Raw genomic sequence first — 17,048 nt, forward strand, 5'->3', positions numbered from 1 at the left:
CGACCTGAAATATTAGATGAATAAAAATGAATATAATGGCAACATCTTCATTGCTTCAGACTACTCTCTCAGGTGGGATAGAGAGAACGAGGAGGTTCGGTTGTGGCTGAATAGAGCAAAAATTCACACAATATTTTCAACCGTGAGCCTGGCTCTGTACTTGTACTTCACATGAAAACTCTCCATGTCTAATCCACAAATTGCTACGCCCCTACAACCTCATCTAATCACCAGGGCCCTGAGAGAGCTCCTAATTTAGCTTAAATTTTTTTTAGCTAGGAATCTTATCATAAGAGTGATTCAGAACTATTCTCATAGCAACTCTGAACAAGGAAAATACAAAAGCTTTTATCTTAAAGATGGGGCGGGACTGAACCTGTGGCTAGATATGACGCATTATTTTGAAGACTGTGGTTGTTGCCCTGCGATGGGTTGGCACTCCATCCAGGGTGTATCCTGCCTTGATGCCCAATGAGATAGGCACAGGCTCCCCGTGACCCGAGGTAGTTTCGGATAAGCCGTAGAAGATGAATGAATGAATGAATGATTGGTTGTCCAATAAAAATAAAAAAAACGGAGCAATTTTAAAATATAGTCTATTATAAGCCTTCGTTTTGACTCTAGGTTGAGAAATTTGAGGCTATATCGTGTAAGGATTACGTCTGTGACCGATCATATTAGAGATGCGCTAACAGCTGTATGTAATAAATGTTATGTAAATGTAAAAGGGGCAGTGGAAGAGAAATGTACCTTCTGGACTGGACTCCGGGCAAGGAGGAAGGCTCTTTGGTGAGGGCGGTCGCAGGAAGGAGTGCTCCAGTAGCTGCTGAGCGTTCCAGCGATCAGCATCATTAAGACACACACACCTGTGTGTAAAACAAATAGAGTCAACCTCACATACACACACACCTGCAGGCACACTTGTATGGCTCCACCAAGCACCTGAAAGAGTTTTCTGTCTCTCCTCTTAAACACACAGTGTCGAACCATACAAAAGAGGATTTTCCTTACATGAAAGGCTCCAAGTAGAGCATTTATAAAACAAGAAAATTTCATTTTAAAGAGTCGGTTCATTTGACACGGAGTTACAATGATGGATTTACAATTGTGAAAGTATATATAAAAACCGACAGAATTCCCGCTTTGTGCGGTAAGGCTCATGGTCATGGTGTAACGGTGGGCAAACCCACTACTGACTTGTTCATCTGTTCAGACTGACATCAGTAGCCTGCAGACCGAGACAAGCAGATGTTTTTGGGTTTTTTTTAATTCATAAATACCCCATGGACAAGTAGATCTTATCTTAATCAAACAACCAGAAAAGAAAACCCATCTCCTAAGTTACATATGCCAAACAATAGGATTAATTTCTTAAATAGCTACCCAATGTGTACACAAGCTGTACTTCACAGTGAGTTGTATGATTAGTGAAAGTCACAAAATTCTTACCATATACAACACTACACACATCAGACTGTCAGCACAATATGATGACTAGCAGGCATATAAGTGTTTAAATCAGAAACATGCAGGTATGTGGAAACACTGATCTTTATATTTGTCTGTTTCCTTAGACTTACCTACTAACTCACCAATGTTACTAGGTTACCACAGATACCATATTTATCTCTGACCAACCAAAAGCTGGCTCTGAACAACAATGTTGGCACGTTTACAGTGTATGATCTGCTCACCCAATCAATGAACTATTTACCTACACAAACCAATGATGAGCTACAGTTTTGATCCAAACAGTAAACATATAAATATACTTTTAACAGAGGTTTGTTACTCAAAAAAAAAGACCTCTCTCTAAATGCTCTCTGGTTTTAAACTAATATCACATTGATCTCTTTTTTATTTCTATTTTTTCACAACTAATCTTTTTTCCCCCCATTACTGTAGCAACACCCCCGATTCACAAATACCCAAACTCACTAGGGAACATGAAGCTATTATATCTTTTTTTTTCTTCTTTTTTTTTAAACCACTAGATTGACATTTGCCTTTAATGTGCCTCTGGAAGCAGCCTGAGGCAGGACAAACAACCACAAACACACCAACCCTTTATGAAAACCAGTCCAGTCAGCATCTCTAATGCAAACACACCTGTACAACAGCTCTCATTGGGGAGCCAAACGCCACATGGGCAAACCCAAAAACACACACACACTCTGCTACACAGCACTAATCCATGCCATCTACTGGCAAAGCTAATGCTGATATGGCCAGAAACTCGGACATAAAAGCGACCACACAGTGTTTGCCTGGGATCTCTTATTTAAAGAGTTATCAGTTATTGAACAGTTAGCAATCAAAGGCATTTCAGGCAAAAAAAAAAAATAAAAAATCTGCAACGAACCAAACAACTCGGCTATTATAAATAACACCTAGCTTGCAGCTGAACAAACATGCTGAGAGAAAATAAACACACGAGCCAGACATAAACAGTATCTTATGTGCGCTGTTAAAGACAAAACAACTGAAAAAACACCACAACAACTTTTGGTAGCTTAAATGTTTAGCAATGTTCTTTCCATGACCTGCTTCACTGCTTTACTAATCAGTCTTTAAGAATAGCGAACTCGTGCACTAGTTATTTTATAAAAAAAGATTAGCTACAGCATCGCAGCCTAGCGAGTTCACAGGAAACAAAGCCGAGGTCTAAGCAACACACGAGCTTTTACTCGCCGAGTGGCCTGGCTAATTTTGTATTTATTTATAACCTCTAGTGTGTTCCACAAGTAAATAAAAATGTTAAAATCAAGTATAACAAACCTGAGGAATCAAATACAAAGTCTTCCATTCTGCAAAAGTAAGAAAGTCTGTAGAATTTGCAGATCTAAAATGCAGCTAGTAATCATTTTACGTATCTGTGAGAAGTATGTAAACCTCTAGGATTAGCAGTTAGAGAGCAGTCAGTGAGAGATCCTTGCTCTTTAAATAAAACAGGGTCTGATCTTCACAATGTGTGTTTGTGAATGTGTATCATGACACAAACAAAGGAGACCTCATAAAAAAAATAAGTTTTTGTTGCCCATCAGGCTGGAACAAGTAAAAAAAAAAAGTTCTAAAGAGTTTGGACTCCACTAATCAAGACGTCAGACAGATTTTGTTTCATTCATTCATTCATCTTCTACTGCTTATCTGAACTACCTCGGGTCACGGGGAGCCTGTGCCTATCTCAGGCGTCATTGGGCATCAAGGCAGGATACACCCTGGACGGAGTGCCAACCCATCGCAGGGCACACACACTCATTCACTCACGCAATCACACACTACGGACAATTTTACAGAGAAGCCAATCAACCTACCATGCATGTCTTTGGACCGGGGGAGGAAACCGGAGTACCCGGAGGAAACCCCCGAGGCACAGGGAGAACATGCAAACTCCACACACAAGGTGGAGGCGGGAATCGAACCGACCCTGGAGGTGCCGACCCTGGAGGTGTGAGGCGAACGTGCTAACCACTAAGCCACCGTGCCCCCCCAGATTTTGTTTCAATGAAGGGAATTTAATACCATTGCTTCCCTCCCAAGGAATGGTGGGGGATGTCACTCTAGATAAAAAACAAGACTGATCTCCAAAAACAAGACGTTTAAATTGTCTTTGAGGTCACAAATGAACCCATGGTAACTTCCATGCAACTTAAGGCCTCTCTTATGTCGGATAATGTTAATGTTCTTGATAGCACCATTAGGAAAACACTGAATAACCACATTGTGCATGACAGATTTTAACGTAGAAAACCACTACAGTACTCTCCAAATAGAACATTGCTGCCTATCAGACGTATGCTAAACATCATGTAAACAAGCCAGAGGACTACTAAAAAAATTTTTTTGTGGACGAATAGGACACTGCATTCCAGCAGAAACTTGTCCTATTGTGGTGGTAGTATCATGGTTTGGGCCTGTTTTGCTTCATCTGGACCAGAATGACTGGAACGATGAATTCGGAATTGTACCAGAGAATTCTAAAGAAAAATGTCAGCTAGACATCTGTCCATGAAATGAATCTCAAGAGAAAAATCAATCATCAAAACACACGTCTTTTTTTTTTTTTACCAAAGATTAGTTAAAGAAGAACAAAGTTAATGTTTTGGAATGGCCAAGTAAAAGTCCTGACCTTAATCCAAAAGAAATGTTGTGGATGAGCCAGAAGCAAGCAGTTTATGTGAGGAAACCCACCAACACCCCAGAGTTGAAGCTGTTCTCTACTGAGGAATGGGCTAAAATTCCTCCAATACGTTGTGGAAGACTGATCAACAGTTACCGGAAATGGTTACGTGCAGTTGTTTCTCCACAAAGGGGTCACACCATTTTTACTGAAAGCAAAGGTTCACATAGTTTTCCACTTACAGATATGTAATAGCGGACAATATTTCTCAATAAATAAATGACCAAGTATAATATCATCATAATTTGTCATCAACCAATCAGTGGTTCCAACCAGTAAGACACGTGTCTTAGGAGTAAACAAAGTAAACCCATTCAAACAAATGAGACAATGAGAAACTCCATATTTTCATACCTTGGAACTCTGCAAGTCGAGATTGCTACACAGTTAAATTTAGGGTCTCCGATTTTTGAGAAATGCTTCAGAAAATGAAGCATTTCAGAGTCGGGCTGAATAATAAACAAAAATCAAAACAAACGTGTAGCCAATGAGCAGAAAGGGTTGTCAATATGCGGCGGAGAGAGCGTTCAGTGCGCATGTGTGACATTAGCAGAAAGCGGTTTTAACATTGACATGGAGGATAAAAACAAAGAAAGAAAGCGAAGAAAGGCTTACGATAAGGCAAGAAGTAGGACAGTGTTAATATAGGATCAGCTTTCCAGCGCTGGAGAGAACTGAAGGAGCGGGAAGTTGGCGCATATTCACAGATTGGAGTTTCCCGAGTCAATAACTCCTGAGCTAAACGCTGTTACTACACACATAACACCTCTTTTCTATCGTAGTAATGTAGAGACGCAGCTACAACCGTGTTTTGTGTAGTAACAGCGTTTAGCTCAGGAGTTATTGACTCGGGAAACTCCAATCTGTGAATATGCGCCAACTTTACTTAAGACGCTGAGGCGCTTTTTTCCTTTTCGATAGGTGAGTAACGTTGGTTTTGCTTTGTTACACAGAACTAATATATGCCTTTGTCCTTTGCATGATTATGCTTGTGTGTCATTTTTGCTTGTTTGTTTATCTGCAATCGTATTGTTCTTCCCTTCAGCTATGATAAAGACACATTTCTTTCCATTAGTTGAATGTGTTGCGTATGTATGTGTGGGCAGAGCTATCAATACAGGGGTGGGGCCCATTTGGTTTAGGGGCGTGTTTGTTTTGGTGATTTCAAATGACCATTTCAAGAGACCCTACCTTTAAGTAAAGGGAGAAGGAGCACAGTGAGGGGCAGGGCAAACGATTAAAGGGGAACCGCAAGATATTTTTGCTTCAGCTGGCATGTTCTAAACACTTCAAATGATGTAATTTAGAGAATAACCTTTATTCTGACGTATCTACTGCGATCTCCCTCATCAGACAATGAAACATCAGTGTATCCCTGCAACAAAGGGTATAGCGACACCTATGGTTTGTAGTAAACTTACTTTTTGAGGAAGTCCTGAAGATCAGCAGGTAGGTTAGAGGGAACGGTCACAGGGTACTCCTTGACCATGCATCCCTGAGTAAGTGCCATGAGAAGCAGCCCGAGGCTCCATATATCCCCTTTCTTGCCGGTGCGCGTGGGCAGTGTGTCTTCGCTGAATCGGACGCGAGCCTGCTCGAAAATGTCCTCTTTGCACATGTCCCCTAACCGTTTAGCCAAGCTGTAGTCAGCCAGTCTCACGTTGCCTTGGGCATCTAGAAGCACAGAGGAGGCTGTCAGCTGCTTGTGTACCACAGAGTTGGTGTGGAGGTAGTCAAGTGCGGCAAGCAGCTGGGCAGCGTGGTGCCTCAACTGATCAGGGGGCAGCGGTGTTCCTGAAGAGAGGTGCTGAGCAAGGCTGCTACCAGGCACATGCTCAGCCAATAGGTTCACCACCAGGCAGTCCTCACGCTCACTGTAGTTCAGTGCCTGGTAGCGAACTAGGTTGGGGTGGTCCAGCTTCAGCAGGGAGTTCAGCTCACTCTCTGCTCCATGGATCTGCAGAGATAAAATCAGAGCAAGCATGTTATGATCAGCATTTTGGCTCTTTTGGATTATATAACTCCAAAAGAATACACTAGGTTCCTGCCAGTATTGGTTTCTACAATATACCAGGAATCATCAACTGGCAAATCACAGTCTGGACGCAGACCCAGAAAAGTATTTCACCCGACCAAACAGAGCACTTGGCGAAAGGATAAGTTAAACAAACGCAAACGCTCCTACAAGAGGAACATGTTTAGTTTCCAGCACCACGTTCCGGAGGTGGATAGAACAGTCTCAGTTGTTGTTTATTCAACATTCAAGCAAGCTTATCAGAGAAAAGCTTATCAGACAAACCCTCTGACAGAGCTGCTGAACATGCAGCATGTCTATATATACAGTCCCCTTCCAAAACTATTGGAGTATGTGAAGAACTTTTAGAATTTCAGTTATATTTCCTGGTATTTATATGTAGAAGTGTTAGCTGACAGCACATTTCGTATCAGACCACCCAATTTGTTTAGGCAAGCTAAAACATTGGAACAATATTTACTTGTCTTCCTGGTATATCCCTTTAGACTGATTGGTTAACCAATAAACAGCTCCGAACATCTTCAAGCATCCCTCGGTTTTATCCTTCACTTTCAAGATTGTATTTGTTGTTAAAAATTAATATATCAAAATAAAGATCAGAGAGCTGTCTAGGGGAGAAAAGCAAGTCAATTTGGAGCTGAGAAAAGAGGGAAAGCCAATCCACAGATCTGATTTGGGCATACACAATACAACAATTTGAGATTCCCTGAAAAAAGAAAGAAACCTCTTGTTGTACTGAGCAACAAACAAAATCTAAGGAAAACAACAGCAATTGATAAACATAGTGAGAACAAGACACAATAGAAAAAAAACAAGACACAGTAGTCAGTGACATCAACAACCTCCACAGGGCAGGAGTGAAGGTATTACTACCCAACATTCAAAGAAGAATAAGAGAGCAGAAATATAGAGGCCATAATTCACAGAATGCAAACCACTCATAAGAAATAAAAAAAAGTGAAAAAGTGTGAAGAAAGAAAGAATCTATTCATTATCCAAAACGTACAGCTCGTCTATGAAAAAAGGTGGACGTAGTAGCATCACGGCCTGCGCTTGCATGGCTGCTTCTGGAACATTCTCACTAATCTCTATTGATGCTGTAACTCATGTTGGTAGCACCAGAATAAATTCAGACATTTACTGCTAATTTGTCTGCCAATATACAGAGAAAGGCATCCAAATTAATGGTTGTTCTTTATAATACAGCACAATGAATCAAAACACACTGCCAACACAAGCCAAAGGATTCATTAGGGGAAAAGTGACTAGCCTGTTTGCTGAGGTAACGGAATTACTAGCTTGATGTAGTTACTGCAAGCGAAGGGATATGTAATCAAATATTAATGTCATTCAGTTTAATTCTCTTCTACTAATTTTGTATACTTTTTCTAGATTCAAAATTGGGTCGTTTGATAAAAAAAGGTTCTTTGTTTTAAGTTGCACATCTAGATATAAAACTCAGGAAAATAAAGCTGTAATCCTGAAGTCAAATCCTAAAATCCTAAATGTTTTTGGTGTACAGCCCAATCGAATGAATTGGTTTAGTCGTTCCAATAACTTTTAGAGGGGGCTGTGAAGCATCAGTAATGAGTCTGAATCTGTATATGCACAATATACAATATATCGTCGCTGTCGGGCGGAAACCTCGTATGTCCAAATTTTGTCAATTTCATATTTTTTCACATATCGATACTATTGGTCAGTCCCCACGTGGGTCTGTTATTTTTACAAGTTATTAACCAATCTAAAGTCTTGAAAATAGCTTGAGCGCAAATCTCATAACTCCATTGGACACTTCATCTGTCCACCTCTTCCTCACTCCGTGGGAGAGCTTCGCGGCATATTTCTCCTCAAGAAGAGTCGCAACGAATCAACACGTCTTCTGAGGTAAATGTCTTCAAAACACTGGGCTCAAAGAAAAAAAAATCTTGACCCCCGCTAGTTCTGGTGCTCGTCTGAGGACAGGAATTTAGCGCAAGACAATCGACTGCAACGCGGACTAAACCCTGTGCACTGCAGATAAGGTACAGTGTTTTTTTCATTTCCTGAAAGTAACAGTTTTGGAGATACGAGGATTCCGCCTGACAGTAACGATATGTTAATGTCACAAAGATAATTATACCACAAAACTATTAAAAAAGAAAAGAAAAACTCTTTACCTGCTTTTTACATTTTTCTATCTTTTCCTTCTCCTGGCTGGTGAAGAATTTCCCGATCTTCTTGTTCCAGCGAAGAATCCATTCATACACAACAGCAAAATCTCCCAAGGTTGCATTGAGGGCATAATACACACTCCGACCCAGCCTCTCACTCTCACCTTACACACACACACACACACACACACTTATGAATAAAATTACATGGCATGGCTGATATACGCTACATGTATCTAGCTAGCCTGAAATACAGACAGATTGATAGGCATTGTTAATCCTGTGGGATATTACAGCAGCATATGATATACCACACAGGTTCTCAACCTTGAGGTTACAAAAAACTTTTTAAAAACAATATATAAAAGTAGTCCTATGTATATAAAATTAATTGCGAGATTAGCTGAGCTTCTTCCTTTGATTTGGAGTTAAAACCCAGAGACACTGTACCCTGTTATGGCTGTCAACTTAATTAATCTCAACCGTACCCTGGAGGCACACACTCCAGTACTTATGGAAGTTCAAGCGGTCAGTACATGTAGACATCTCAGTGGGTTAACAAACTAGAGTGGTATTGTTTAAGGTTTATTTTCTCTACTAAACAAGAAAGCACAGAAATGAATGCTCTACTGGGCTGGGTTTAAAATGGGCTTTGTGTTCACAGCCTTCAAACCTAAACATTGGCTAGTGCTTATTTATGGTGCATAAGGTTTGGTGTCATCATTTATGAGAAATTTGTGCCCTTAAAACCGGGTCAAGTTGAGATCCACTTATTTAGCAAAATGATCGAGAAAACAGTGAGAACGCTTACCTATACATTTTCCTCTGTGAACCAGGATCTCACCCATGGCACTGCTGCTGAAGTGCAGAACTTCATGAGGACTTGGATTATCTTCGTTGTACGTGTCTCGCCTTATCAGTGGACATCCGCGAAGGGTATTCAGAGAGGAATTGATCAGGTTCACCCAGTAAAAATACCGACATTCAGTAACTGAACTAGCAGATGATTAGCGTGTATCAGAAAGTTAGGGCCTCTTGGCCACACCTGTGTCTGCTGCTGGAAACGGTGCGTCGTCTGATCGAAGCTCCTTTTCTGTTGTCTGGTGTCTCCGTGGGAGGTACAGGGGAACTGACGCTGCCCGACGTCGGGCTTCCTGCAGTCGGATGAGACTTGCTCTCCAAACGCTCCTACAAGAGGAACAAGTTTAGTTTCCAGCACCACGTTCCGGAGGTGGATAGAACAGTCTCAGATGTTTATTCCCCCATTCAAGCAAGCTTATCAGAGAAAAGCTTATCAGACAAACCCTCTGTCCTATCTTCTTTTTCATAAACAAAATTTTTTATTTGTTTCTTAGCAGTCAAGTCTGGGTTTAAACCAGAAGTGAGAAAAAAACTCAGGAACAAAACAGTAGGTCTTATAGCAGAAATGTCCATCAGCACGTAAGTGAATTTTTATAATGTACAATTTTATCTTGAAGGACAAGATAAGCACTATGGTTAGAGTCACGGTTACAGATACAGACCAAGAGCTTCAGTTCAGGTTCACCTCAGATATCAGAATGGGGAGAAGTGAGAAGTAACATCTATTAAGTTGCTGCTCTGCAGATGGACACATTATGGGGAGAAACTCCAGACTGGTTTGAGCTGACACAAAGCGTTATTGCATCTGATATGACTCACATCTTATAAAATCACTAAGATCACACTTTTTCCAAGGCTGATGTCAGATGAAGTTTTTAACCTGTATCTGCATGACTTTACGTACTGCAATGCTGCCAAATAACTGGATGATTGGATCATTTGGATAAATATGTAGATATATAAGAAGTGAAGTGATGAGTGTATGACAAGCGAATGAGAAGTATGCCTTGTTAATATCATGCTAAAACAATACAGCTAGTCCCTGAGTTACGAAGGAGATGCGACACCATCCTAACTAGACAATGTCACAAGGTGATCAGAAAGATTTTACCAATGTTCGTGACCCTAAAATAAAATCGCTAAAGCTACATCTCATGCATGCACTGAAGTATCGTTTCGTGTCGTATCGTAGGATTCTGTCCGAAGTCTGCGTACATTAGGTCGCTGATGGCTACATTAACTTAGTTATCGGAAGATGAGGATGGTGATGATAAAGGATAAACAAAAAACAAAGACGACTTCATCATACCACGTACAAGCTACAATTTCCTGCCACGCAAAATTTTAAATAGTTTTTACAATTTTGTATTAAAGCCATCGTCCATTGCAGATAGAAAATTCCTAAGTCGAACTATCGTAACTCTGAGAGTATCTGTAGTCTATTTGCCAACATTAGCTGTAGCCCAAATGACAGATTATGCACTCTGTACTGTATAAAGTCTAGTATGTGAATCTTAGACAGGTGGCATCGAAGCAAACAGAACATTAGTTGATAGCAAATGATGTCAAATGCATGTAAAGAATGAGGTGAATTTATAAAATGTTGTTAAATAAATCGCATAGCATGGGCCAAATTAAAAGATATTTGTAAGATGTCTTTTCCACCAGAGTGTTGTCTTGCAAATTTCTCCTCACTCAACACGAGGGCCTGGTAGCTCCGCCCCCTTCCGCTACGAAAGCAAAGTTGCAAATTGAGTGCATAAAATGTCAGAAATTCTTATTTTTCCTGTGAAATAAGTGCATCACCTCGGTAGTTTAAGTGAATTTCCTCTTGTGGAACACGCTACTCACTATTTAGATGACAAAATGGCGCAGGGCAGTGCGCAAGTATGCAATTTGCGAGGCCCCTTTCGATATGATGACTAACAGGATACACAGAACAGAATCTTACCAACTTGGCCATCTCTTTCTTTCTCTTTTCCTCTCGCTTCTCCTCTTCTCGTCTCTGGATTTCAGCAAGTATCTCATTTTGCTGTGGAGATATTGGAAGCAAGTCAGCACCAAATAGAACATGGTAAACCAAAAGCACATTTCTTTTCATGAGCTGTGCATTGAGATTTACATGATCAGAGCTTGTAACAAGAAGGAGAAGAATTAGAAGCCCTTCATTTCTCACAAATACATTACAACTGTGGCATTTTGGCAGTTCTGGGGCTTGAACTCAGATCCACCGATCAACAATCCAGAGCCTTAACCACTCGAGCCACCAAAACAGCTACAAAAGGCTACTGTACATGATAGAGGTTAAGAAAACTAAGCACTATGTCCTGGAATAAAATCAATACACACACTATTAACCCCGAATGATAGCTTATTAATGGCGTACCATCTGCTCTTCCTGCCTGCGGCGCTGATCGATCCTCTGCTGCTCTTCGAGGGCCAGGCGTTCCTGCTGCTGCCGATGATTCTTCAGCATCTCTTCATGGAAGGAGCAAGAAGGTGGAACGTTGTGTTCTGTGAGGAAGCCCTGAACAAAGTCTGCTAGCTCAAAGATCATCACCTACAGCGGGGTCCAGAGAGGCAGAGGAATATGACTGATTAGGCATCTGTCTGGGATGTATCTGTTCAAAATCCTAACCAAACCCTGACGTTTTCTGTGTAAGGAAAGCACATACAGTACAGTGCTGCTTGAAAGTTTGTGAACCCCTTTAGCTGTTCAGAGTTTTCTGTTGTTTTACTATGATTTTCTTATTTTATAATCTGCTCTTTATAAATTAAACGTTAGATTAATGTGTGTTGATCAACTGCATACGTTTGTTTACAGGGAATTTTGTGAGTAGCCAAAAAGACTACATGAAAGCTTGAATTATTGTATGTGCAAAAGTAAGTGAAGACCCAGCTGCATTGGTAAAGTAAAGTGGGTAACAGATTCAGGAGAAACACATTTAGGTGCTTACTGAATCAGTTAATCAGACCAATCAAATTAGACATCCTTAGGAAAGTGGTTGGGCAACAATGATTAAGAGAGGAAACCAACCAAACCAGTGTAGTGCCAAGGAGTCAAACAATGCCAAGGAGAAAGGAGATATCCTTATTTTAAACACTAGTTGCCCTACCCACTGATAAATGTTATTACTATGGCAACTACTAACAGTAAAGGCTACTGATGACTTCGTTGCCACACCGAGTGGCGGCAATGTCGTAACTTGTTCCCACCACCTGCTGCACTACACGCTGTCTGAAGATGTGCTAGGTAGGGTTGGGAACCGAGAACCTGTTCTTATTCAGAACCGGTTCTGTTTTTTAACAGGGACCGGAACCGTGCGAAATGATTAAGTTTCGGTTCCAAACGCAGTTCCGATGCAATGACGAACAAAGCGCTGGGAGAGGTCACTTTAAATAGCCATGTCTTACCTCATGTATATTAATTTTTTACACTGTTTACAGTCACGCAACCAAATTAACGCAGCTTACCACAGAAATCAGACACTCGCGCTGCTGTGCTGAGGTACACTTTGTGTTAAACATGTCTAAAAAAAAGTCTAAAGTTTGGATTCCTTTCCAAAGCTACAACAATGAAGCAAATCTACCCCGTCTGAGAGGGTTTTCTCCACAGCTGGAGATACAATAAGCCAGGAAATGTCTCGTATTCTCCCAGAGAAAGCAGACGTTAATTTTTCTTCATAAAAATTGCTAACTGTTTTGCTAAGTTGGAATTCTGTATGTTAAAATTGATGTGGGATTTATTTAAAGTTAAATTGGTATGAATTGAAATGCTCTGTTTAAAATATTTAAAGAGTGATTAATAAACACAAATGGAATTGTTTAAGTATTGTGCATTATTTTTCACATTTCTTTTATTATGGAATCAGAATCAGAACCGGGAATCGTAAGGCAGAACTGGAACCGGAATCGGAACCGGGAATTTTCTTTTGATACCCAACCCTAGTGCTAAGTGAAGTAATTAAGCTTATACAGATGCCAACTAATGTTTTTAAGTAAATAACCCAGCCCAAGAAAAGCCAGGTCATAAAACCTTTCACTTAATCACAGCAAGGCAAAACAAACAGACTAACCAGCCTTTAATAATAGTCACATATTAAAAGCTATGAAAAGAAAACAGAACATCTTGTAAGCCAAATGTTTGCTGAAGACTTGACATCAGAAGAGAGAAGCACTCGGGCTACACACTCATCCCGTCCTGAGAATTCGCAGACATGATTTCCCCAAGGCCAAGGTCACGGCAAACAAACGCATCGTCCAAAGTGTGGTTTTGGATGTGGTAAACATCCATAAGCCAAGCACATTTCTGTTTGAAACCATTTAGACTGATTTATTTATTTTTTGCCATTTCACCTTCATATCTATTCCTCAACGCATGTTCTAAGGTCGAGTCATACCAACACTGCACTGGTGTCAGGTCAGCATTTTTTTTTTTGGTTTTGTAAACAAATTATTAATTTCAATAAAAACCCAGTAATATCAGCCTATATTAGTACACTTTGCTAGCTAAAGAGACCATCATACATTAATTACTTAAGCCATCAGTTTTTAGTCTAGTCAATTCTGTTTCCAGGCAACCAAATTATGGCCAGGGCAAGTACACTACTCACCTATGTTTATATCAAAGACTACTCGAGACGTTGTCGTGTTACCTGGTAATCACTCTGTTCACACACAAACTTTTCCTCTCACACTCTTCACAGACTCACCTCTCCACATCGCTGCAAGGCCAGCGCGGTCAGCTCACTTTGCAGATTCTGAAGCTTGTCGTTCGAGAGACCTTTGGCATTCTTCAGGATAAGTTCTGGAGGCCTGGAGAACAAGAGAAGGAGAATGTTAAACTAACATACCAAAGTAGTGCATAGTGTCTGGTGTGTAGAGGATTAGAACGGTTTTTCTACACAACCACAAAACACTGGTTATAATAAAGCAGGAAACTTCCAGAACATGAGAAACACAGATGTGCAGACTATGTTCTGTGAGTCGGTCAGTGATGCTCGGACGTAAAATTCACATTGAAAGTAGTATAATATACACCGAACAGACAGAGTATTAAAACCACAGAGAGAGGACAGGAATAACATTCATTATCTCATTACAGTGGCACCTGTCAAGGGCTGGGATATAAGACAGCAAGTGAACAGTCAGTTGGTGAAAGTAGGGAAAATATACAGAAAACTAACAAATCAGCATCAAATTCACAAATCACATATTTTAGTTTTGAGTTAGACGTCATGAACTTTAAATGACGTGTGACAGAAACCGGAAAGAAGCCTGGGTTTAATAAGAGCAATGTTATGCCTAGAAATAATAATACAATTATGGGGCTCAATAAAAGAGGAAAACATGGAATACAGTGGACAACATGGGGGCAGTAGTGGCACGTGTTGCTGATCGGAGGGCCGAGGTTCAAGCCCCAGCACTGCCAAGTTGATACTGTTGGGCCACTCAAGTGGCAGCTACGATGCTGCACCCCTGGTGCAGGTTGAGTTAAGGGTCTTGGGCAATTGAGCCCAATAGCTGCCACTTGAGGGGCCCAACAGTATCAACTTGGCAGTGCTGGGGCTTGAACCTTGATCTTCCAATCAACAACCCAGACCCACACTCCCTACTGAGCAGTGAGCATATAAACATTTCTGAACTTTGTAGTCGGCTGTGTTCGGTTGCAATCGGCACTATGTTATAATGCATTTATTTAATGGTGTGATTAACATGCACAAAGGCAACTATGTGCATGCAAACTTACGCATCGGGATACGTCGGCGGGCATCTGACCTGCAAGTCAACAGTCACGTAACACTCCTGCCCATGGCTCAGACCTTTGGGACGCAGGAACAGGAACACTTCTGGAGATCGTTTGATCTGAATTTGGGAATAAAAATGGTCAAAATATCTAAATCACCACAGGATACTCTATACACTATATAGATGTATGATGTATAGATGTAAACGGTTCTCGTTTTTTTTTTTTTTAAAAAAAGTACTAAACTCTACAGCTCCTGATATAGTGCACATTTTAAATAGATAATAAAAGGTACATCAGACTTTTAGGACCAGTGATGTTGCTTTGAAAGCTTCAGTTCTACCACAAATACATTAATAGGTAAAAGATGTGTTTCTGACTGAATGTATGCGTTTCAAGTTCCAACATCTGCCTGCATCTGGCAAAAGGAAAATGAACTGATCTTAGCCAGGTCTTGTACATTTCAGTGGGTTTTTCCCCCTAAGTTTCCCTTCCATTAGCAGCCAGTTTGTGTGTCAGTGTACAAGCCATTGTGTAACCCAGATGCAGGGGACACTGAGATCCTTTACTGTATCGTATATGATCATGATCGGGAAATTTCCTCCTGCTACATCAATCAGTTTTCTGACTGAGTTTAATATCAACACTCGGCTTCACCTTCCACGGATGTTCAGTCCGGATGTGCTGAAAATCATCCCCGAATATAGACGCGAGGGCTTCGAGCTCGTTGTCCTGCTGCACTACATAGTCTTCATTTCCAGCCGGAGAGTCAGGAAGAGAACCGCTCATTATTCTCTAACACTGGACACATATCTCACTCACGTCTCACTCACGTCTCACACTCACTCACTCACTCACGTCTCCCTCACGTCTCTCACTCACGTCTACATTCTCACGCTGGCGTATTAAAAGTGAGGCAGCAAAACACGCCGATGTGTGTAAAAAAATAAATAAATAAAACACGTCGGGGCAAAACTTGATCACGCGAGTAAACGTCGCGCAGTAAAAACACAACTTGCGAGCTGGCGCGTGGAAAGGCGTGGACACGTCTTTCACGTCGCAGGAATGACGTAACGCGCCGAACGTTATTAAATATTTTTTTTTGTTTTCCTGAAAATCCCGCCTTCTGAGCTGTGATTGGTTTATTAGTTGTCGCTCAAATTCATCGTCCAATCGAATGCTTTTTAGAAACGGGTTTTCTTGTGGTGCGTATGAACTGTCAACTAATGACGTTACAGAACGAGGGGATTCTCTTGGCCAATCAGGAGCCAGTATTGGCGTACAGGTGAAAGTGTTGTCAGATCCGTGTTTTACACGTATTTGTAGCGCCAGACGTCTAAAACGTAAATATAAACGCACGCACGCACGCACGAACACACACACACACACACACCCACACACACACACCATGCTTGTAAATGTCTGTCTTGTATTGTCCAAGCTAAATGTATGGTGTTATTTATGTCTGTACTTTTGAGAGTCATCAACAACTGGAGCCAAATTCCTTGTGTGTGTCGACACACTTGGCCAATAAACCTGATTTCTGATTCTGATTCTGAATTATTTGTCATTTCGTAATTTGGATGTTTTATACCAACATGGCAACCCATTTAACCAACGTATTTAAGTAACACAGTGTTGTGAAATGGTTTAGAGTCTTTTATTTTGTATTAGGGGATATTGTAGCTGATTAAATGTGGACAAGATGAAATGTTCATTCTTTAACTTTCCCTTTGCCTTATTTAATAATGGACTTAAAAATACTTGGTCACATTATTTTACTTACCAAATAATAAGGTAATTATTTTCTGGGGATCAGGCATATTATTCACTTTGGCCAACAACATGCAATAGCAGTAGTAAAAAAAAATACATTGAAAAGTCATCATTTTTCTATAGAAAAAAAAAATCAAAATCACATTTTAGGAAAGTGATTGATAGATAGATAGATAGATAGATAGATAGATAGATAGATAGATATTATACTTCTAATTTACATATTCATACTTTTAGTGGATGTTAGTTATCAACAGGCAACATTTATATATACTGTATTTAATATATCTACTGTAT

The 17,048-nt window shown here is 40.5% G+C and overlaps 1 protein-coding gene across 1 annotated transcript in view; it reads right to left on the minus strand.

Annotated features, from left to right (window-relative positions):
- eif2ak4 (eukaryotic translation initiation factor 2 alpha kinase 4) overlaps positions 1-16,027 on the minus strand; it is a 64,586-nt gene extending 48,559 nt beyond the window's left edge. The window contains exons 1-10 of the mRNA XM_060880260.1: positions 15,633-16,027; positions 14,979-15,094; positions 13,942-14,044; positions 11,616-11,789; positions 11,181-11,261; positions 9,414-9,556; positions 9,180-9,280; positions 8,375-8,532; positions 5,602-6,137; positions 751-866 (exon numbers count right to left, since the gene is read on the minus strand). Coding sequence (XP_060736243.1) covers positions 751-866; positions 5,602-6,137; positions 8,375-8,532; positions 9,180-9,280; positions 9,414-9,556; positions 11,181-11,261; positions 11,616-11,789; positions 13,942-14,044; positions 14,979-15,094; positions 15,633-15,764 — 1,660 coding nt within the window. The 5' untranslated portion in view covers positions 15,765-16,027. The remainder of the gene's footprint in view (positions 1-750; positions 867-5,601; positions 6,138-8,374; positions 8,533-9,179; positions 9,281-9,413; positions 9,557-11,180; positions 11,262-11,615; positions 11,790-13,941; positions 14,045-14,978; positions 15,095-15,632) is intronic.
- Positions 16,028-17,048: the final 1,021 nt, after the last annotated feature.

The sequence above is a fragment of the Tachysurus vachellii genome, chromosome 10, assembly GCF_030014155.1.
Source record: "Tachysurus vachellii isolate PV-2020 chromosome 10, HZAU_Pvac_v1, whole genome shotgun sequence".
In the NCBI taxonomy this organism is placed as follows: Eukaryota; Metazoa; Chordata; class Actinopteri; order Siluriformes; family Bagridae; genus Tachysurus; species Tachysurus vachellii.